This window comes from Brassica oleracea, chromosome C2, assembly GCF_000695525.1.
Source record: "Brassica oleracea var. oleracea cultivar TO1000 chromosome C2, BOL, whole genome shotgun sequence".
Taxonomy (NCBI): Eukaryota; Viridiplantae; Streptophyta; class Magnoliopsida; order Brassicales; family Brassicaceae; genus Brassica; species Brassica oleracea.
This window is the reverse complement of record NC_027749.1, coordinates 19,635,033-19,659,672: the sequence shown is the minus strand read 5'-3', so window position 1 is coordinate 19,659,672 and position 24,640 is coordinate 19,635,033. Positions and strand designations below refer to the sequence as shown.

The 24,640-nt window shown below is 32.4% G+C and overlaps 1 protein-coding gene and 2 long non-coding RNA genes across 3 annotated transcripts in view; 1 reads left to right on the top strand and 2 right to left on the bottom strand.

The window, feature by feature from the left end:
- The window catches only part of LOC106323646, a 4,093-nt gene extending 3,943 nt beyond the window's left edge, over window positions 1-150 (top strand). The window contains exon 3 of the mRNA XM_013761735.1: window positions 92-150. Within this exon, the coding sequence (XP_013617189.1) occupies window positions 92-150 (59 nt within the window). The remainder of the gene's footprint in view (window positions 1-91) is intronic.
- A 20,233-nt stretch (window positions 151-20,383) lies between these two features.
- On the bottom strand, window positions 20,384-20,893 carry LOC106326512. The gene is made up of 2 exons (XR_001267253.1): window positions 20,789-20,893; window positions 20,384-20,696 (listed from the first exon to the last, which is right to left on the bottom strand). It is a non-coding gene; the product is annotated as an uncharacterized LOC106326512 (long non-coding RNA).
- Window positions 20,894-23,806: 2,913 nt separating this feature from the next.
- On the bottom strand, window positions 23,807-24,640 carry LOC106326190. The gene is made up of 3 exons (XR_001267169.1): window positions 24,552-24,640; window positions 24,014-24,477; window positions 23,807-23,892 (listed from the first exon to the last, which is right to left on the bottom strand). It is a non-coding gene; the product is annotated as an uncharacterized LOC106326190 (long non-coding RNA).

Genomic DNA, 24,640 nt, shown 5'->3' with positions numbered 1-24,640 from the left:
CCGTCGGAATGTCCGTCAGAATATCGCTGTTTTCTTGTAGTGTTTGAACGGTATTACAAAACTTATGAGGCAACTTTTCCTCTTGTTCCAGAGTTATCATCGTGGCCGGAAGCTCACGGACTTCCGAGATTGTTTCCTCCACTTATGTAAGGCTCAACTGCTTATGGTATGGTTATGTGTAGTAGTATCTTGTGACTTTTTTAAAAAGGGATAGTTGCTGTAACAGAAACAGAAAGTGTGTTGATGTTTTTTGTATGTGCAAACCAATCCGGTTCGTTTGTAAACCGTTAGGAAAACAATTCTAAACATGATCGAAAACTGAATACCACTAAGAAGCTAATGGTTATTACACACCTTCAACTCAAGTCCCCACTGGCTTTTTGTTAATGAACCTGTTGAAATAACCATTTGCTTATCACAGCTTCTGTCTGGATCGTCTTAGTTCCCAATTCGCCTTATGAAACAAGCTGCAGCAGGATGAATTTGATTCCCGCCATTAAAAAGGCCTCCACATCATGCGCTCGTGCTCATGACCATGTAAAAATCAAACTATATAAAGGCTATAATCTATTGAGTAGGCCACGTAGGATTTAAAATACCAATCGTATTATGACACATCATTATATTAATTTATTATTTATATAAAATATTAATATATCCATATTAATATATCCATAGTAGACCTGTAGCTGGCCATCGACTAGCCTAGCGATAGATGATCGAGGATGATAATCGATCGACACACACTCTGCGTTGTCGATCAACGGCGAAGCGCGCAGATGCCATATTGGTTTCAGCCGACTTTAAGCCAAAGTCCCACAAGGATTACCAGATTACCCTTATGAGTTTTAACCTAATAATTATGTACTCTTCCATTATTGTAGCGACACACGCTTTCTTACTTTCATACAACAAAATACTTAGAGTCTTAGGCTTGAAGAGAAGATCCAAGAACTCATTCAGAGATTTGTGATTGAAACTCCAGTTTTCTACTCTATTCAATCTATGCAGTTTTCATATTTCTTTGTGATGGATTGCTTAACTATACCTGAGTAGTTCTCCTTGTTAGATTTAGGGTTCATATATTCATGAGAGATTATCCCAAAATATAGAATTGCTAAGTATTACGATATCCATCAATTAAACTGTTCTCAATGTCTGTGTTCTAGAGTAGCTAACTAGGACATTGCCTATATATATTAGGGCGCAAGCAGAACCTTGGTTCTATGTCTGAATTAGTTTAGAATGTGCTAGGATTGCTAGAAATAAGCGGAAGCTGATTTAATTAAACCTAGTGAACACGTCAAACCTGTGTGTAACGCTCCCTGGAAGGTTCATTGATCGACAACTCATTAGTTACATCGATCGACGAGTTAAAAGGTGTATCGATCGATAACCCGTTGTTGGTATCGATTGACACTTTCCCAGGACCAACAAGCGACAGTTGAGGTCTTAGATCCGGCGATAGATAGTCTAAAAATATGGAAGTTGATCGACTATTCTTATTGTTTGAGTTCTAGAATATCCATTATATGCTTAGTATATATATCTCTATAACCATGATTGTCTGAATAGAAACTATAAGTCTAACGTTTTTCATATTTGTATTAAAACCCCAATCAATCAACTGAACAATTACTTGTTCACAACCATGATATTTACATTTAAACATATTTTCCTAGCTTAACCACATAACTAGTAGATCTATTGTGTGCATTATCTCTCTGTGAATTCGATACCTAAGTACCGCAACTCGACCTTTCACTTATAGGGTAATTTGAGTGATATCAATTATATAGATTCACTTCGTATATACAGTATTTTTGAAATTTTTAAAAAAATGTAACACTTTCAAACATTTATTAATTATATAAATTTAAAATACGTGATTTTTCAAATTTTAGGTTATGTGCAATTAAAAATATTCAAAAATAACATAAACTAAATATAATTAAGTTCATGTCATAAACTATTGAAAACTTTCCGTATGTTATTTTAAATCACCAAAAATATGCCAAATCATTTTTTTTTAATTTGCAATTTCTAAAAATGTCAATATTACCAAAAACTATTTATTTCAAAATAAAACATACACTGATATAAAAGTTAAAGTTAAAAAGGAAAAAGGATAATATATAAGTTACTTAACGTGAAACTGATTTTTTTTTTTAAATTAAAATAAAAATAGTTAACAAAGACAATTATTAAACAAAAAACTGGAAGACTTTCAAACAAAAATAGAAATCAATATCAACTAAGGTAACTTAACAAAAGTAAAAAATTATATAGATTAAATTAATATATATATATATATATTATATTTTCAAGGTAAAATAAATAAAATAAAAAATGCAAGACGTTACAAAAATTATTTTAGTTTGTTATTTCTACAAAAATCAATATTAGCAAAAACTGTTTATTTCAAAATTAAATATAAATTTAAAAGTCAAACTTACAAAAGTAGAAAAAAAAATATCAGTTATTTAATGTAAAAATGACTTTTTAAAATTAACATAAAAACAAAAAGCAAATATAATTATCAAATAAAAATTGAAAGACTTCCCAACAATAAAATTTAAATCAATATCAAATAAGGTAAGTTAAAAAAGTAAAAATATTATATAAATTAACTTAATATTTATAACATTTTCTTAATTTAACATAAAAAAAAAAATTCAAGACATTTAAGCAATTAAAATTGTATAAATTTAAATCCGTTGATTTTAAAATTTTAGGTTATATGTTATTGAAATACTCACAAATCACATATAACTTGTTGTTATAAGTTATTGAGAATGTTCACATGTTATTTAATAAAAATATGCCAAATTATTATTATTTTTCTATTTCTAGAAATGTCGATATTACCAAAATTGTTTATATCAAAATCAAATACAAATCAATTTAAGAAGTTAAATTTAAAAATAACATAAAAATAACCAACAAATATTAATTATTAAGTAGAATTTGGAAACTTTTAGAAAATTATAAAGTAAAAATTTGCACTTTTCAAAGTTTAAATTATATGATATATAAAATTTAAAATAACATATACTATATATAAATTTATGTAATTTTAAAGTTTATGTTATTTGGTATTGAAAATATTCACAAATAACATATTATATAAGTCAATTCCGTAAACCATTGAATATCCATATATTTTTATTATTTGATATATAAAATAATTATTTGGAAATAAATATAACTGTTACCTAAGAAAAAAAAAACTGTTTTTAATACAAATCAAGTTTTAAAAAAAACAAAAATCTAATATTCATGTATGTAAAAATATACTCAATGCAAAGATACAAAATATTAAATTAAAAATGGAAAATTATCTTAAAAGTTAGATTGGTATTTATACTGACATATTGAACTTAATATAAAAGAGTTTAACAAGAAAAAATAAAATTATGTCCACAATCTTTTTTTTAGAAGGGCTATATGCTATTAAAATATAAAAGAGTTTAACAAGAGCTGTATAATAAGTACTAATTAAAAACTTTTAAAAATATGCCAAATCAGAATCATTGTTTAATATGTTTAGAATTCTTAAATTTCTACAAAAACAATCTATTAAAATAAAATTAAAATATCGATTAATATAAACAAAAAAAAATAAACTAAAAAACTAACTCGATAAATATGCTACTTTTTTCAAAAAATGAACATAATTAATATTGATGAAAATTATGCATAAACTATGTCAAGACATACAAATAGCATATACATCAAATAAAATTGAAAATTAATATCAAAATAGTTAACCTAATCAAATAAATAAAAAAATCAAACTAAAATTTAGTATTTAAAATTTTATTAGTTATATAGGTATTAGCTTTAAAAATAATCTAAATTTATAATCAGTTACACAATTTTTTTTAAAAAAACTAATGGTTGATTTTGATCCCTTTTTTACTCAGACAATTCATTCTTTGAGTTACAGTAAGAATGAATTGAGTTATATAGGTATTGGCTTTAAAAATAATCTAAATTTGTAATCAGTTACACAATTTTTTTTTTTAAACTAATGGTTGATTTTGATCCCTTTTTTACTCATACAATTCATTCTTTGAGTTACAGTAAGTATACAAAGTTTTACTATAGATAAATGATGATAAAAAAAATGCAATTTACTAATTTAATTCACTAATTTAAGACACATATTGTTAACTCTCATTTATCTATGTATTTTCAAACTTCCTTTTATGAAGGAAAAAATTCATATTTACCACTTTCATGGTACCATTTTTCATCTTTACCACCACTAAAGAGATATTTTCAAAAATACATTCTTCATTAAGTGGCAAAAGACTCTTATACCCTTGTTTTCTATATATATAATAAATCATTATTTAAATAAATAAAAAAACAAAATTTGGGCGCAACTCTCTCAAATAGTCTATTTTAAGTTTTTGTCACAAAAATAGCTCTCAAGAAAAAAAATGACCAAAATAGCTTTTTTTTATTTTGAAATTTTTAATTTTTTTAAAAAAAATTGAAACACTATCCCCAAAAACCATCTCCTTTACTCTAAACACTAAGTCTAAATTAGTTAACCCTAGGGAAAAAATACATTTTTACCTTTTAATAAAATTTATTTTGGTCATTTTCTTCATTGAGGACTATTTTTTGTGACAAAAACTTAAAAATGGCTATCGTAGGGAATTTCTCTTTTTTTATGTTTTCGAATTATACTTTTTCAAATTCAAACTTTTTTGTAATTTTTTTTTTTTATTTTTTTTTTCAAATATTTTTTTTCTTGAAAATTTCTTTTTGAAAATCGAAAATTATGTTTGAAACTATTTTTAAATTTTTTTAATATTTTTTAAAGTATTTATTTATATATTTATTAGAATCTTAAATTTCACATTCCAAAAACCGTACCCCACCCCTCAACTCTAAATCCTAGATCTAGATTAGTTAACCCTAGAGATATAAGTGTCTTTTACCGTTCATTAATAATGAGGGTAAAAATAGTTAGTGTAAACATAAAAAGTGGTACTATGAATGTGGTATTTGTGGCAATTTCCCTTTTATAAATCAAATGAATTAATATACCTATTTACAACATTTTGTTTAGAAAATTATACTCCAAATCTTCATGAAACTAATCAAATAGGAGTTTTTGAAATAAACCTAAAGATTTTTATGATCTACAATATTTTTAAGACGAGGTCGTTAACAATAAAGCAAAGTACATGGTGATATTCAGAAGTCTCTAATGTAATTCACCAGTAAAATTTATAGGATCCATACTTATAAAACTTTACTTATAAAAATTTGTTAAAGCAATCAACAAAACATATACAATTAAAAATAATCTCACACAAGTTTATCAAATAAAAATATTTGCAAAATTAATGAATATATGAAAACATAAAAACTTTAAATAGGTTCACCAAATATTCTAATAATATTAAAATAATATGGACATTGCAATATAGTCTCTGCGACAAAAATGGAGTATATTCATTATACATTTGTGAATGAAAATTATATTATCTAAAACTATTAGTCAATAAAATAGAAAAAATAAAATTGTGACAAACTTCTAACAATGTTTTTTGTCGTCAACTTGAACAGACTCTATGAAGACCCCCGCAAACTAAACTAGTAATTTTACATCCATATGAACAACGAAAGACGTTTGTTTCCTTGCAATCCGTGCCTAGCTGTCCGCCTTAGTATTCAGCGTTCGGAGAATATGAATGATCTCTGAGTGAGTCAAACTTCCTTGAAGAATCCTGATGTGGTCAAAATAATTCTCAAAGGCCGGTCATTCCTCTAGTGCAGAAACCATCTCCACCAGTTGAATACAATCAATCGCAAAAGTAACATGGTATTGACGTAAGTTACTTATACTTTCCATTGCCAATATGAGGACTTCTATCTTTGAGTGTAAAGGTGAAAGACTTGCTCTCGTGTTCCTTGCTCCCATTAGTCACTCAAAACCTAGTAGCGTGATGTACCAGCCCTGTCCCGAGAATAAATCTTGCTCTTTCCATGATCAATCTATAAAACACCAACGGCCCGGAATTGAAGGTAAGCTTATTTCTTATATATCTCGCAGTTGGGTTGATCCACTTGTGGCTGAGGCCTGAGCCTCAGCCCATAATAAAGATCCAGTCTATGCCAATTTCAAGGTATCTCTAGGATAAACATCAATATTGCTAAAAACCTGATTATTACCCCCCTTCCAAATGTACCATAAAATCCATGCAAACTGATGATCATCCATATATACAGAGACGCCCTCCAAAATAGATAAAATATTAAAAGATATGTGAACTACTAAAAACATTATATCCCGCGATTAATTTAAATTCTAACTAGATCAACGAAAAGATATATCTAATATTTTTGATTTTATATATTTTAATTTTAATAAATAAAATATTACTTAATGTTAGTTTTAAATTCTATTTATTTATTTCCTCTTTTCTTATAACTAACAAAAAAATTTAATATTATTTAAATTTCGTCAAAATAGTTATCATGAAACAAAACTAAACCTAAATATTATAATATTAGATATGTATTTAAAATAATTAAATAGAAGTATTAAAATATTAGTTTAATGCAAAGGTTGGTTTAATGCAACTGAGAAAGTACCCTCATCTCCACATGAACATGTGATTGAGGAACTACAAGTCTTAAGCTTAAGTATATAATAATCATATTTCCTTGTAAGATTTGGTAAACACAACGAAAAATTTGACATTGTGCATAAGGATTATCTTTTATGTCATTCAAATAAAAACATAGATAAAAATTATAATAAAATATTTATAACAGTATAGTATTAGTTAAGACGCATCAAACAATCTATATATTTTTAAAAACAAATAAAGACTAATATAACCACATTATAAATACATTTACATGTTTACATATACAAACAAAAAGATATGTAAATATTAGTTATTTAAAAGATATAATTGTATAAAATTTTAAATAGAAAAATAAAGCATAATGTGAATACAATTTCGTAGAAAATGTATATAAACCATGTATATTTATATATATATTATTTTGAAATTATTAAAATAAACTTGCGTGTAGTGCGTATTGAAAATCTAGTTAATTAGTAATGGTTGAGAGTAGAAGCATGATTTATTGAGAATCACTATATGTGAGCAAATGCAATGTGGACTTATTTATGCTCAAGTGATCTTAGTGAAATTTGAAAACAAACATAAAACCCGAATAGCTCATTGAAGAGCTTTATTCAAAATAGAAAAATAAAAGAAAGAGATTTAAGTTTGTTTTCAAAAAATAAAAAGACCTATTGATTTATCATTTATATACTAAAGCAAAAATCATATTACCAATCATATTCTGACATTTGACAAAGCTTTACAAAAAAAATTAATTAAAAAAAAAACTGAGCGATTGCCACGGAAAATAGCAAATAAGTTGATAATTTGAAAGAATGGAAAATTGACAAAGCTCAATTCAATAAGAACATGAAATGACTTTGTTGCCCGTGTTAATCGATTCAAGAAATAGGGAAGTGAGAAACATGTGAGGGTGACATAGATGTAATGATGATTTTATTTAAAATATTTTTTTATTCTCTCTCTCCATCGAAATCATCTTCTTTTTCCATTTTTTTCTCTTATTCTTCCTCTCCTTCGTTCAACCATCATGAGATCTATCAGACACAATCACTCAATAAAAATTCTTTTTATCAACACCACAATCTCTGGTTCAACTCGCTCTCTCAATGGAGATCCACATCGTCATGCAATGCAAGGATAATATGATAATTAGCCATGAGTGGTTAATCTAAATCATTTATGGATCGTACATAACATGAGTTGTATGTTTCATGGTTATATTTTTCACTTATCTGGGCCATTTTAAGTTTAGTATCATTATAAACTGATTATCTGGATACTTTACATGTTAGTTGTATATAATTTTATATTTACGGCTATTTGATCAGTTGATGGTTGCTATTTTGCATCGAAACTAAATTTAAAGTATAGTTATGTGTGATTACATTAGTGACTAATCGACTTGTATATGGTGTATGGATTATTGTTGTATGAAAAAATGATATGTTCGACTAAACATAAAATTTAACTCTTTACCAAATCACAACACATGAAAAAAAATTACATGTTCGGCCAAGTATAAAATTAACTCTCTAAAAAAATCACAATACATATAATAAAATTTGCATGTTCGGCTAAGCATAAAATTAACTCTCTAACAAATCAGAACACATGATAAAAATTTGCATGTTCGGCTAAGCATAAAATTAACTCTATAAAAATTTACCATCTCTGACGTCCACGTGGCGATTTCTGACTAATTAACTTAAGCTAATGATGTTGGCTACATAACAACATAAAGTTCAAGGATGTTAGTATGTATAACATATATTTCGTGTAGTTGAGTGTGTATTTCTTTACTTTGCATGGTCAGCTATGTGGAGACCGATACTTTAAGTAGCTAAGTAACATTTTTCCTAAAATTAACTCTCTAACAAATCACGACACATGATAAAAATTTGCATGTTAACCGGTTATTTCACAAAATCCCCTAGAACTATATTTGCGAAGTGATTTTGTCACATGTCATCTCTACAATCAATTTCACAAAACAAATATGACATGACTATTGAAATTGATGACATGACTTCCGAAAAATATGACATGGATAATTTTATTTAATGTTGATTTATATTTTTGGCAAACTTATTAGAATATAGTAATAATTCATATATTATATTTAATATTGATATTTCTTTTTTGTAAACTTTTTTAAATATTTTAATAGCTCATACATCATCTATAAAATAAATGTATTCATATATAACATTTCAAATTTTGAAATATTATTAATTTTGTATAATTATACAATTTGTATTACCAAAGCTTTCAAAAATTTCTACAATTTAAAAAAAATTAAATATCTAATCGTAAGATCATTAGTTTCTTATATATCTACAAATTTTATAAATATTGTTTAGACTAATTTTTTTTATAATTATACAATTTTATATCATTTTTATTAGTTTTATACAAATTGATTTAATATATATCAAATATATATATTAAATATTAGTAAGAAAATAGTAAAATCTATAATATTTAATAAATTTTATTTTTAAATATAAGTTAGATTTAAAAAATTTCTTACTGCACATGGTGCAAGAAAACAGCTAGTTACTTTGTTAAAGAAAGTGAAAATAGAATAGCGAATAAAATCAGGGCACCACTCAGAAATAAAACCCACAATGTCCAAAGAATCAGGGCACCACTCAGAATTGTCTTGTGTGTTTCTTAACACAAGCGATTTGTCTATTCTCGGCCGCTTTCAGTGGAGAGATCTCTAGCACTGTTATTCTAAGTTCCGGCACATCAGCAGATATACTCATTCATGACAGACATGAAGATGCTCGACCATCAACTCTGACATCCATAAGTAGATTAGGAGGCGTCAAGTGGATTAATTAAATGAGATGGAGCGGGACAAAGCCCTCAATAATCAAATAAAATCTGTCACTTGTGGAACATCAAGATCCGGTTATCAAAACGACAGGTAATTACCATTGCAACAAAGTAGCAGCAGAAGCATTAACGGAGGAAGAAGAAGGTGCTAACAATTTGATGATAATGATGATGGTGAAGAAGAAGAAGAGCAGCAGTGACAACCTCCGAAAGTAGGCCTGGGCATTTCGGGTATCGGTTCGGTTCGGGTATTTCGGGTTTCGGGTAGTTCGGATAGGGGCTAGAAGATCCATTTAGTACTTGACCTATTTTCGGTTCGGTTCGGTTCGGATAGTTTCGGGTTCGGTTCGGATAGTAAATGTAGGAACCGGAAAATATCCGGAAAAAGTTCGGTTCTCATTTGGATCCGGTTCGGGTTCGGATAGTTCGGGTAGTTCGGATAATTTGGATAAAATATCGGTTATTTAGGGTAAAATATCAAATAATTAGGATGATTTAGATAAAAAATTTGGATATTTCGGATTACTTTGGATATTTCAGATAAAACTATCCGGATATTCGGATATTTGAGGGTATTGGACCGGTTTCGGGTATTTCCGTTCGGTTCCGGTTTGGTTCTTCGGTTCCGGTTATTTTGCCCAGGCCTATACGAAAGTATCGAGCTTTTACATCAATGGACAAAAAAAAAGCCACAAAATCAAAACTTTATCAAGAAAACAAAATCAAGAAAAACCTTGACAATGAAAAAAACAAGACACCAAGGATGAAACTTTTACATCAAAAGACAGACAGGATCAGAGTCCAAAGAATCACAAAAACCCACAAAAAATCAAAACTTTATCAAGAAAACAAAATCAAGAAGAGCCCTCATGTCTGATAGCTATTAAATCTAATCATTCATGGCTAGATTCTGTTTTTGTAGTGAGAGAAAGCAGTGAGGTTAGAGTTTCTGACGGAGGAGAATTGGGAGTAAGTGAAGCTGACGGAGCTGTTGGCAACAGAGGACAATGGACCTTGACGATTGTGACGGAGAACAACAGAATCTCTTGGTCTAGAAACGGTGAGGTAAACAGTAATTGCGGCCATAATAGCAGGGGAGTTGAGACTTTTAAGAAATTTAGCGGGAGAGAGATAGAGATTCTACTTATGAATGAAACTTTCTTTTTTTTTTTTTTTTTGTCTTTTCTTATGGTGAGAGAGAGATGAAAGAAGCTTGTCTCGGAGATGGGGACTCATTCTCTCTCCATTTCTCGCTATATTATGCGTGATTATTTCTTCCCTAAGAGCAACAGATTTTTTTTTTTACGGCAAACACCATGTTTTATTAATTCAGGACGAAGAGGTTAGCTTGTGAGGCTAGCCACGTCGGAATCAAAGAGTTTACATGGGATATAATAGAATTTTGAAGACGAGCTCCTTTAGCAAGGAGATCGGCTCATACCCCGACTTGACGGTATAAAGACCTGATTTCGTAAAGATCCAACAGATACCATATTCTTTGCCTATGTAACTTGGACGTAAACTCCGTATCAACGGGATGTCTCCTTGGTCTATTAGCGCCTCAAGTATATCAGTTCTCCATTGTTTTGAAGTCTCATCAATGAGATAACTAACCAATAGATCTTTGTCACGATACACGCTAGCGTCTATGGCCGATCTTGCCGGGGACGTTGGGATCCACGGGTCTAGCCATACGCGTGTGCTAAATCCCGACCCTATCGTGTTCTGCAGTCCTTCGCGGAGGAAGTCTTGTGCAGCAAGAATACTTCTCCATCCGTAGGATGGGGAGTTTGACGATTTGACCTCCATAGGGTTAGAGTGCCTGAAATATCTTCCTTTCAGGACGCGGGCAAGTAAGGAATTTGGATGATGCAGAAGCCTCCATAGTTGCTTGGCTAATAAGGCCAGATTAAAATCGTGGAGATCTGAAGCCTAAACCCCCTTTATCGAATGGCAAGCATATTTTCTCCCATGCTATCCAGTGAAGTCCTCTATTATTAGCTTTCGTACTCCACCAAAACTTCGCTATTGCACCTTGAAGCTTGTTTAGTATCTCTTTTGGTAGGAGAAAGCATGACATTACGTAAGTAGGCAGGGCTTGGGCTGCTGATTTTAAAAGAACTTCTTTACCTCCTTTTTATAAAAGTCTTGGCGACCAGGAATTGATCCGAGCATTTATACGGTCCCTGATGAAAGCAAAGACTTGCCGTTTGGATCCACATATTTTCTCGGGTAACCCTAAATACATTCTCATACCACCTTCCTTTTGAATGCCTAGAGTTTGTTTAATAGCTCTTTTAATATCTTGACCCACTTTGCTGCCACACAAAATTGATGATTTACCGGGGTTTAATTGCTTCCCCGAAGCCCTTCCATACACAGTAATGATTCTCATCAGCTCAGCACATTTCTGGACATCGGCTTTATAGAAAAAAAAGACTGTCATCTGCGAAAGAAGATGTGATACTGCTGGGCTAGCTCTAGCGATTTTTAAACTTGTTATCCTTCCCTCTTCCTCTGCACCTTTCAGCTGTGAGATAAGCACTTCAGTCAATAGGATAAAAAGAAAAGGTGACAAGGGATCTCCTTGGCGTAACCCTCGAGATGGTTGTATATTGCCCTTTGGTTCACCATTTAGTAGAATTTGATATGAAACCGAGGAGACACACCACCGTATCCAGGAGACACATGTCTCAGCAAAGCCCATTTTCAATAAAAGTGCTTCAAGGAAGTTCCATTCAACCCGGTCGTAGGCTTTACTCATGTCTGTCTTAATCGCCACAAATTTCGCCTTACACATTGGATTAGTACGCAAGGCATGGAATGCTTCTTGCGCCAACAGAATGTTATCTGTTATCAGTCGTTTCGCCACAAAAGTGGATTGGGTCTCTGAAATCAGCTTCGGGAGGAGTTTTTTCAGCTGAGAACATAGGATTTTAGGGATAATCTTATAGCTGACATTGCAGAGACTAATGGGCCGGAATTCTGCCATATCACTCGGCCTCTCTGTCTTGGGAATCAAGCAAATGTTCGTCTGGTTTAGCCGTGGGTCAAAGGCACTTGAGTCAAAGAAATTTCTAACCATCACTATTATTTCTTTTGCCGTAACCTCCCAAAACCGATGGTAGAACAGGCTTGTCATACCATCTGGGCCCGGCGCCTTGTCGGGGTTAATGTTGTCGATGGCTTCCTTAATTTCTCCATCCGTTGGGATACATGTTAAAGCCTCATTCATGGATGGAGTGACTTTCACGGTAATGTACCGGAGGGCTTCCTCAAAATCACCTGTCCCTAAGGAGGTAAAAAGATTTTGAAAGTATTCGGCGGCAACCTTTTCAATGCTTTCTTCACTTTCTGCCCAACCACCGCCTGGCTTTTTTCAGTTTTGTGATGCGGTTGCGGGCTCGTCTTTGTTTAGTGATAGCATGAAAGAACTTCGTATTTCTATCTCCATCTTTTAACCACAAAGCACGGCTCTTCTATCTCCAGTATAATTCCTCTTCCCTGAAAGCAGTACAGAGATTCCATTTAAGATTCAGAAGCTCTTCAGTCGTGACGGTATCATCGGTTTGGGCTTTCTCTAGCTGTTCCTTGATGATTTCAATCTTTTTTGCATATTGGAGGGGTTAGATCTTTTCCATCTTGACATTGCCCGACGCACATCGCATAACTTGATATGGAGAGTGCGGTTTCCCCCGGCTTCTTCTGGTCCCCATCCCGCTTCAATGGCTTCCTTTAGTCCGTCCTTATCGAGCCATCGCCTATCAAACTTGAAGCTTCTACGGAGTCTTATTGATCTTGATTGGACTCGAGTTAGAATAGGACGATGGTCAGAACCCCATAGCTTAAGATACTCCACATTGGTGTGGGAAAAAAATGGTGCCATTCTTCATTGCCTATAGTGCGGTCTAAACGACATTGGACTTTACCGGTACTTCTGTATCCCATCCATGACATCGGATTACCCTTATAAGGGAACTCAACCATTCCACAATCAGCTAGCATGGATTTGAAATCCAGGAAAGATGTCTCAGGCTTTTTTCTTCCTCCTTTCTTCTCATGGTTTCCGATAATCTCATTAAAATCTCCACTCATTAGCCATGCACCAGTTCTAGAAGAGCTCATATGGGTCAATCTTTCCCATACATAGTCTCGGCACTCAACGACCGGATCACCATACGCAAATGTCATAAAGACTCTGTGTCCCTCTATAGTAGCTGCAATATCAATCATACGTTTATCGATATAGAGAATCGACACATCATAAGAATCCATATAAAAAAGTGCTAGTCCACCGCTTCAACCTTCCGGTTCCACGGTAAACAATTTATTATAACATAAAGAAACTTGAAAGTCTTGCAAAAAAGAACGAGATTTTTTTGTTTCAGAAAGAAAAAGAAAAGAAGGTGCGAAAAAGCGATGTAACTCCCGGAGATGTTGCTTAGTCAAATAGGCTCCGGCCCCTTGACAGTTCCAGGAAATTGTATTCATATCTTCTTACAGGGTGGTTTCTGGGACCCCACCGAACCTGAAACACAAGACAACATCGTACTTTTAGCAGATGTAAACACCTCATTACGAGGGACAGCAAGAGAGCTAAGTTTTTTTCCATTACCCGAGCCTCTCTTCCTCGGGGATGGGCGTCCTCTTAACGCATTGAGTTTCTTTGATACTTGAACTCCGTTCAGTTCCGAACTTTGGTAGCTTTTCTTTTTTTCCTCCCTTGTACCGCCCGCCCTACTTTGGCCTGAACTTGCTTGTGGGATCTTAGATGAACCGGCGCTTTTGTTCTTCATTTGGTTCATGGTGGTAGGTTGTGGTTCCTTCTCCGCTCCTGTAGTTTCACCATTTTCTTTGTACACAGCATTTGCTGGAGAAAGTTGTGATATAGCATCAATAATCTCCGCGTCATAGCCAGGCTTGTCAATTAGAAGATCATCGTTTTGGACCATATCCTCATCCATTCTACGTCACCAAACTCATCTGCAAGCTTGTCAACCTCCGCTTCTTGAGGACCATATCATCTATGTGGTTCGAATTCATCAAATTGTCTAGGTCTAGGCTAGGTTCCTCCGTTTCATCCCTAAGTTTCAGAGGAGATGGTACAGACCTGGGAGCATGTGGGGACGAGCGAATTCCTCCCTCCTTGATTACAACGGCACCTCTGTCTCTAGTAAGAATCGCATGTGGAGTTTGATGGAAGGCCGAGCTTGGAGATTTAGCAGATAGATCTTCACGCATAATTGCTTTTCCTTTGAGGCGTCTCAGTCTTTCCGAAGTCTCATTCTTGTGTACCACGAGAACTCCTGTACCATATCCATCCGGACCGTTACGCACTTGTAACCCTCCTGATATGGTTTGTTGCGAGTCTGCTTTCTCAGGGGTAGGAACACTTTGATATTTCGGGTTTGTAACCGTTCTGGAGGGGCTGCAGCTTTTACCTTCCTTTCTCTGCGTCTGTGGTCTCCAAGCTTGTTGGGAAGCTTGTGACTGATGAGAGTAATGTCGCTCCCTTGGTCTATACGGCTCGCGTTCTCTCTGGCGTTCCTGGCGTTCCATCGAAGTCTGCCTCGGCCGAGAATTGTAGACCACTGGTTTCCTTCTGTCCCTTCCATCAGGCCGATCATCAAGCCGGTTCCAAACAGTAGTTTTTCCCTGATGGTGTGGGTATCGCTCATCTCCTTCCATTCTTCTTCTCTCCATCGATTTTGGAGGAGCATCACGGCCCGAATTGGCTTTCGCAGTCCAGTAACTTTCTGATTCCTTATGTCACTTTTCACCTCTGGATTGTCCAGGAAATCCCGCCTATGTTGGTGATCTTTGGGATACTTCACCATTGGGGGAACGAGGTCTCTTATTATTAGGTATGTTGCCTCTGAAGTTCCCTACCGGTCCAGTCAGTGCCTGGTAAGCGAGAGACTGTGATCCTGTTGCATTGAGCTCCTGAAATTCTTTTATCTTCTGTTCTCGCTCTTCCGGAGATAAGTCCAAGCAAGAGTATATATCATGAGATATACGCTTACACCCAAAGCAGTGTCGGTTGAGACCTTCGTACGTCATGTATACTTTTCCAAAATCTCCATTAGGGAATTCAATCCTTGCCTCTAACTTAAGAGGTCTATCAGCATCGATGGAGACTTGAATACGAGCATTCTTTGCATCAATATCCAAAATTTTCCCAGAGCTTTTGCAATCGCACTGAAAGTATCATCATTCCAGAAGTAGACTGGGACCCTAGTGATCTTGATCCAGAAGGGGATCGTGTTGGGGAAATTTTCACTTGTTGATGGTTCCCAACGTTCCAGAGCAAAAATCCAGTGGTTGAAATGACATGGCCTCTCGTTCAACACCATGTTAAGATCTTCCTACTTATCAAAATCAAAACGGAAACGTCCATTGCCCAGATTAACTCCACGAGCTCTCCCTTCCACATTCCAGATACGAGCTCTCGGGAGAAGGGCAATCATCGCTTCAACACTTCTGCCTCCTCTGTGTAGAACTCTTCCAATTAGGGTTCTTTTGAAGCTTTCAAACGCCGCAGTAAGATCGCATGCTGGGATACGGATGATCTCGTCCTCCTCCGTTGGGTCCAGATGGCGTCTTGTCTCGGCAGGATTCCCTCCTTGGCGGATTAGGTTGGATTGTGAACTCATTGTTTCGAAAAAGGGCAGACACCACCAGCTTAGCTGTGGATTTCAAAGATAAACGTGAGGGTTGCTTGAAATACAAAAGATCTAATTCTTGGCAAGAGTGAAAAGAACGTAGCAAAACGCTAGAAATCGAGTTATTATAGCAGCTATAACCTTACAAAACCTAGCAAGAAGTGTGGGGTAGTCTTCCTTGCGTAGGAGATAAAGTTACGATGGTTTTGTCGTGAAGCGCCGTCAAAAGTTTTGGATCTGACAATCGTCTATCTTGTCGCCCAAAACCATAGGCATCTTTTCTTTTAAGAGCAACTGATATGAAAATGATTTAAATAAAAATAAATACAATGAGTTTATAGGTGTATGTTAGGATAAGTAGGGGCATCAGTAGCATTATGAAAAATAAACAGTAGAAGTTCCATTTTTGCAAATTATTGTGTATAGGGAGTGCAAATTCTTTTTTTATTTCATTTTCTATTTTAATGCAATCCAAATTTTCAACTATCCAAATTTCTAACTTTTCTCTTAATTTTAATCCGACGTTATTTTTTTATTATCATCAAACTGTTTTCTTTTTTCTCCTATATAATTTCCACATGTAGTGGTTTTCTTTTCTACGTTTTATCTATAACCAAAATGTTTTTTTTTTAATTTGTTACCGAAGTATCAAACCCCAAGAGCCATATCACGTATTCATGTTATCAAAAGGAAGAAGTAAGTGCTTCATCGTTATTATTAGTGATGGAAAATCTGAGTAATCAACTCCAAGTTTTAGTGCAACTACAAGTCTTTTAAAAAATAACATAAAAATTTATAGATTCATTTTCCGTCTGTTTTTATCGACTATATTTTAAAATATTATGTTACATATATGCCATAGATAGAGAAAACATATGTGAAAGAAGATGAATCATTGACAAAACTTGAGGAAACATTAATGTTTTAGAAGAGAAATCACTAACAACGAAGAAAGTATGAAAAAAAAACAAACCATTGCTTCATTTTATCGTTACTGAAAACATTTAATCTTTTTTTTTTCTGTATCTATCATCATGTCACGTTCTATATATCAACGGTTTCATCTCATATATATTATTTAAACAATTTTTAGTTTTATATAATTTTACTCTCCTCTTCTTCTTTATCATTCCATCTTTTTGTACGTTTTTTTTTAGTTTTTTTTTTTTTTTTTTTTTTTTTGTTAACCGAGGGTCCCAGGCCGGGGCCCAAACATCCCTCGAGGCCCGCAGCAGACACGTCATTTCCATCCCAAAAGTAGCAGGGTGGGTCCGGGTGGTCCGGCGTAGGAGTTAATCTGAGGGGGAGATTCGAACTCGCGGCCCTTAGGACCATTACGAGCCGCCTCACGCCACTCGACCACCAACGTCGGGTTTTTTTTTTTTTTTTAGTTTTATGTATGGGAAAGATCTTTATTCTGCATCCTTCTCTTTTTCTGAAAATAATTCTACATCATTCCTTCTGAATAAGTTAACTTTAAGATTTTATCAGATTATACTTCTATTTTGTAGCTTTATTTTTATAGCATAATGGAAAATCAAGGTTTTTTTTCAGAGACGCATTTACATTTATAATTATGATATTTAAAACTATTTAAATAGATGAAAATCAGCTTTATAAACATTTTTTTATATAAGAAAGATCTACAATTCAAGCTTTTATGAAAAAATCTTTTTTGAAAAAGCTTTTGTGAAGCAAAACATGATAGAAAAACAACTTAAAAGAGAATCATAAAAATGAGAGTACGGTTGATTTGTATTTTCTAAGTATATATGTATATATTATTTAAGGTTTGTTAACTTTACTAATCATATTAAATTTTCTGCAGATATATTATTTAAATATGAATACGTGTGTGCAGACAAATATTCATTTAAGATATTTAATCACATTTTACATAAATTTATAGATTAATCACGCTCTATGAAATCTGTACTTTTATACATTGTATTTAAGTTTATGTGCTAATGTGTTATCCATGTTTAGAAAATATGTGACAAAATAATAATTTATGTTGTTATGTTGATAAATATTATATTTTTGTAATCATATAATATAGATGACACTGAAATATTGATCCATGATTTGATCCTAATCCTCCGTGATGGAAGGTAATACTAGAATAAAGATAAAGAGAGAGTTGCTTTAAAGGAAACTCTACGTTACAAATGAAAGATGTTTAAAATAAGAAGGTATACAGTTTAAACCTTAGATAAAATATGAGTGATATTATCCTAACCGGCTCATCTCTTTATCCGGACTGTTCGATCAAAGCCCTTAAAAATTACAAATGGACAAGGATGGATCCGGCTACAAATGGGTTTGTCAAGGTAATTTTATTCAACCTAATGACTATGAGGAGCATCCTAGTCAAGCTAGAAGTCCCATGTTCGTGTTGGATTTGGAGTTGGTCGTAGTATTATGAAACCCGACCAAAGCGAGCTATTTCGACCACCCGAAAAGGTACAAATGGCTAACCTTCTTTCTGATGGACCAATATCAATCCATGCAGGATAAAGATTATTATTTATATTCTAAATGTCCAACCTAGAATTTCACTATTTCAACTGCATTTAATGCATTAAATCTGTTTAGATATTTTGTAGCTGCCATGATATTTAAAGCTGTATTTGTATGTCAGTGCTTAACGTATATTTCTACATGCTGGAAAACTTTCCTGAAGTTCTAATGGTAATTTCTCTTTTTCTATTGCTACATTCTAACTTCATCTTTCGTTGTTGTACACATTTTCCTAATTAATGTATTCTTTATGGTTTTTAACCAATTCACTCTTAAATTAATGAAGTCAGTGGAATTTAATGGGACTTCAAATCTAAAGTGAAATATAATATTATTGGATTGAGTATTCCTTCCATTTTTTTATACAAGTAGTTTTGGAAAAAAATTTATGTTCCAAATTATATGACGTTTTCGGTTTTCTATGTAAAATTTATTAACACTTAATGTTATATGACTAAAGATAATATACCTTCTATTTTATTATTAGTTGATTTGTGGTTAGGTAAATAATTAATGATGTTTTTGTTTGGAAAATATAAAAAATTAATGATTTTTTAATCTATGTGCACAATTCTAAAACGGCTTATATTAAAAAAACGGAGGGAGTATTTGGTAGATATATGTAATTTGAAATGAATTAAAATTATATGTTCTTCACTATCCATTGGATTTTATTAAAAGTCAGTTTCAATGAAATTTGTGTAATTTGTATGGAAAACATGAGTAAACAAATCCGACACTTCTTATTTGAATTTTGAATGACTTCAAATATGCTTTCTCTTTACGGGTCTCCTACGATGTAACTAATCATAAAATAATCCAAACCCGTATAAAAGAAGACCCGGACAAATTCTAACATGCTTGGGTGTTTCTATTATGTTTAATTGTTGATAGTAATTGTTATGTTCTCATTCGGTAATCTGCAGACATGTTAGAGCTTCTCTTTTAATATTTTTTATGATTCTTAATTAAAACCGCCAGAAAGCATGTATTCTGAAACGTGGATATTTTTGCACCCAAATTCAAATTACAACAGTTTCAATTCTTTGAATTACTAGATTCAATAACAGCCCCTTAAGTTAACAATCCATTTGGTAATATGCTAAAAACCAACCAAGAGTTGCAATGATAAAATGCTAAAAATATACTACTTGAGAGTTGATAATACTACACTAAAGGCTCTTGACTTGTTGCGTCTCTAACTCGCACTGGATAACATTAGAATCAAGCTAGACCCCATATACTTTTAGAAAAAAGATTTTATTTAATCAAAACTATATATGTGAAAAGAAAATAACTACTAAATGTATATATATATATATATATATATATATATATATATATTTTAAACATGCCACATAGTAGAGAATGCCGGATTTTACCAAGACTAATTTTTTGAGTTATTTTTCCAAATTCTCTCTCCCCACTTAACACACCACGTGGTTTGTATGATCTAGACAGACTCGGCAGAAGACTGAAAAACCTTTGGAAACATATATATAATGATGTCAAAAACACCATATATCACTGGTGGACCTTTGAGTTATAAAGGACTGTTTGTCGCCTTCGCGCTCATGGTGGAAGAATTAGGCTCCGTTCTCCCTTAGCTGATACTTGGCATCATTTAAATCTTCAGGGACCTACGATTGGTTGGTTCGGGGGAGTTTGGTTCAAACGAGCATCATGAAACACTCGTTCATCACATGTGTGGTCCCTAGGCACAGACTATGTATATATATATATATGGTAGGAGTCACAGTTTATTATTTCAATCAATTAACTTATTTTGTTATACAAGTACATTTTCCACGAATACATAGGTAAAAATAGGTTTCAGGGCATCCTGAATCGGGACAATCAGGGTCCGTTTTGCAACTTATGGTCTTGGCCAGTTCTGTTTCGGTTTTTTGCTCCAAACAACTGCACTTTCCGTGCACACATTCCTGACGTACTCTCCCTTTTTCTCCAAAACACAGCAACTCGCAATCAGTTGATGTCGAGCATGAAGATCCTTTGGCTTGTCCAGAGACACTCACTAATAATGTGCCTATTAATTGAAATATTGAAATATCTTAGTTTTGTCGGTCTATTAATTCTATTTAATATACATATAAGAAAATATATAAGAACGGAGTTAACATTGAGAACAAATGATTAAAACAATAAAGATGGTTGTTTTTGATGCTGCCATGTCTTTTGCCTATTACTTTATAATTTGAGTTTGTAGATAAGTAAAGCTTGCATAACTTTTACATGATTGTTCAGATTCTTATATAATGTTTTTGGAACATGGAAATGGTAGTTAGTACATAGATACGTATGAGTTATGACTGTATAACTTTGACTAAGGAATTATAATCTGTTGACTACAATGAATGTTCAGTATATAGAAATGCTTTTCTCTTTTGGGTTTATTAAGGTGATAAAAAATATTAGTTTGACTAGCAGAAAAATAAATTCCTTTATTTCTAATGAGGACTTAGCAATAAAAGAATTCGTTCAGTATATATAAATGCTTTTCTCTTTTGGGTTTATTAAGGTAATAAAAAATATTAGTTTGACTAGCAGAAAAATAAATTCCTTTATTTCTAATGAGGACTTAGCAATAAAAGAATTCACTTTATTATATACTAGTGGTATTCCGGCGCTACGCGCCGGGTTCATATGATTTATTTTCACATGAATTTACAATTTATTTATGGTCTTATTAAAGAAAATATGCTCAAAATATGAAAATAAAAATATGTTGAAAGAAAATGATATTTTTTTGATCAATTTGATATTGGTTATCGACCGTAGTGTATTATTATGTTTTAAAGTTGCTTAATTCAAAGTAGAATATAATAAGTGGCTGTGACTAATTGTCTAATGAGAGAACTCATAAGAAAGAAGTAGTTCGTTATACATTCTTTGGTTGTTTGTGTGAGTTCAAAGTTGTAAGCAGCGTAAGGTGAGTTTAAGTTATCGATTTTTTTTTGGCTTCCTGTAACATTTTGTTTAAAGGACCATTTATTTCAGAATCGTTTGATTTATTGAATCAATAGTTTGTGATGAATTGACTGTTTGCTTACGTTAGATTTTTAATTTTTTATCAAGATTATCTATAAATATTTATATTTAGTGTGGATTTGTAAGAGAGCATCACAATTTTGAATTGGTATTTTATAAATTATGTATGTATCATTATTCTTGTTTATTTTTCATGACTTCTTTCTATTGAAATTGTTTGATGGTAAAATATTTAACTTTATTTCGTTGAGTAAAGTTAAATTTCCTAATGAGGTTGTTAAGATGGTTTAATAGAGCTATGTTCTTTTTTTTATGGATTAGTCTTTAATATATTTTCTGTTAAGTCATCTACTTTTATTTATAATTTATGTGTTTCTTGTCAAAAAAATTTATAATGCGGTTTTCCGTTTAGACTCTGCAAATATGTACTATTTATATAAATATTAAATTTATGCTTGATTTTTTTTTAAGAAATCACATTTATTTTGTGTGTTATATTTTTGTTTTATTTATTATAACATATTTTATTTTCTCAACTTTGAATTTTTTTATTTTTTTTTTGTTATGATTATATGTTAATTTTTGGTTCTTGGTTGAATCATTTTCTTGTTAACTATTTAAACTTGATGAAACTAAAAAGACAATATCATAAATAAATTTTCCACCCTTTTGTTTTTATAAAAGTTTCTTTTATTATTGGAATTTTTATATTATTGAATTATATTATGTATTGTCACTAAATTATTATTTGTTGGCTAATTTTATATTTTTAAAACTCTGTTGACTAATTTTTCATTAACCTTTTTGCTCTTATAAGAAAAGTCAACTCAGTATATATATCAATGAACTCTTATTGTTTTAACTTAGATACAAAATTAAAATTATAGTGCTCTCAATTACATATAATTATTGTTGTAAATATATAAGGTCAAAATACTGGTTTTGTCCATCATGATGTCACATCTAATATTGTGAAAAATTATACACTTGTTTAGCATAATATTTCTTAGAATATGTATTAATCAAAAAAAAAATTATATATATTTGTGCCAAAAATACTACAGATATATATTTATCATACAAATAAAATTATTTTTTGTGATTTTAAATTATACACTTTATTATTATTATTATTTTGCTAAAAAATATAACACTTTATTATTTTATGTAATACCAATATAAATAATTATTAATTACAAATAATTACTAATATAATAATAAAAAATAATTCCCTATTAAATATTTCTTGAACCGTGACCAATCTCAGGCTTTCTTTTCCTTTATAAACTGTAATGCAAGATTTATAAGAGATAAGGAACAGAGCAATAGTTTGTAGCTGAATGCGATAAGAGTTTTGTAGAAGTTGGAATCTTGTTGATGTGTGTGTTCTCAAGACCGTCAGTGAAGGTGAGTGTAGTTGGCGGTTGTTTGTTTTGTTAATGGTCATCGTTAAATAACATAAAGGTGGTGTTATAAGCTGACGGGAATTTAAATCATTAGAATCATAAGTTACATCAAGTCTAAGCAGCCAAATGAAAGGAAAAAAGTGAGCTCGTATGTGATTACAGAACCAAAAATCATTATCGCAGAAGAGATCGATGACTAATACTTGTAAAGAAAATCAAGATTGCCAGAGATTTGTGATTCTAAACCCAGCAACTCCACCAGACCCTCCTATTGCTGCATGTTAAAGTATGAACTAAAAAGGGCAAATACATAAGAAAATATGTTTGGAGTATGACTTGGTGAATATATACCTTGAGATTTTTATTGGACACTGATTTTCCAACATAATAAAACAGCTTTTGACAACCATCACTTTTAGACAGTGCTCGGCCCGGGCTTGCTGAAGCCGGAAAATCCCTGACCCTTCTTCCACATGTTTTCAGTGATGCACTTCAGAGATCTAAGTATCATAACTTATTTCAGATGGAATCTGTTTTTTCAGCAACTTTTGAGATAAGAAAACACAAGTGTGTCAATACTGTTATAAGTTTAGAGCTGGCATTACTAAATTCATATAGATGGCAAATCTCTAGACTCTGCATCAGGAGAAACGTAATAACCATGTGAAGCCTTCAGACAAGATCTTAAGATTTAAAGCAACAATAGAGAATGGTAATATGTGTAACTTAAATAAGCAACTGATTTTCTTTATCTGGCTGCCAACAGAACAACAGTTCTGATAAGCGTAATCCATGTTTCTCGCAAGATGGTAGATAAGCAGAAGCTATCTGAAAAAAATCCAAACATAAAGAATACACAACAGGTACCAACATGGACAAGTTCTCTGCAACTTTAGATTGATATTTTTACAGGAAGAAGGTACATGATAAGTGATAAAAGAAACGGTACCTGACAAGTCAAAGAATGAGAAGAAAGACTTGATCATAGACAACTCTATGGAGCTCTTCCATGTTATTTCACCTGAATTCGCTGCTCCTCATGTGCAAGAACTTCTGCTTCATCGCTTCCATATGTGAATAAGTTCATCACGTGTGCAACAATCCTAACAACACAAACAAAAAGTATTGCCATGGATCCGATAAACAATACTGCATTCTCAACGGAATCAACAACCGCCTTGCCTAGCCGGACTCTTTGAAACACACTGCTAGCGCAACTTGCATCGCTTCATTACCCAATGCCGAATTAGGGTGAAGGAAGGCTGAGAAAGTTACAGCTTTGGTTAGGATTAAAATCCAATGGCCTCAACTTCACAAAATACGACGACATGTAATCACTACGGAGCTTCTGCTCCGCCTCCTCCGAAACTCCTCTCCGCCTTGGAGTCCGTAATCCGCCATCTTGATTGAATCCTGTCAACATATGAAAACTAAACCGGAGGTATATCAAATGTCTAGATCTCTTGGACTTTATAATTGTTTCTTACGATCTGAATTTTGATTCATTCTTCTGCGTTTGATACTAATTGCTGATCGTCCCGGATGTACAGTAATGGTTGTTAGAACAAACTATTCT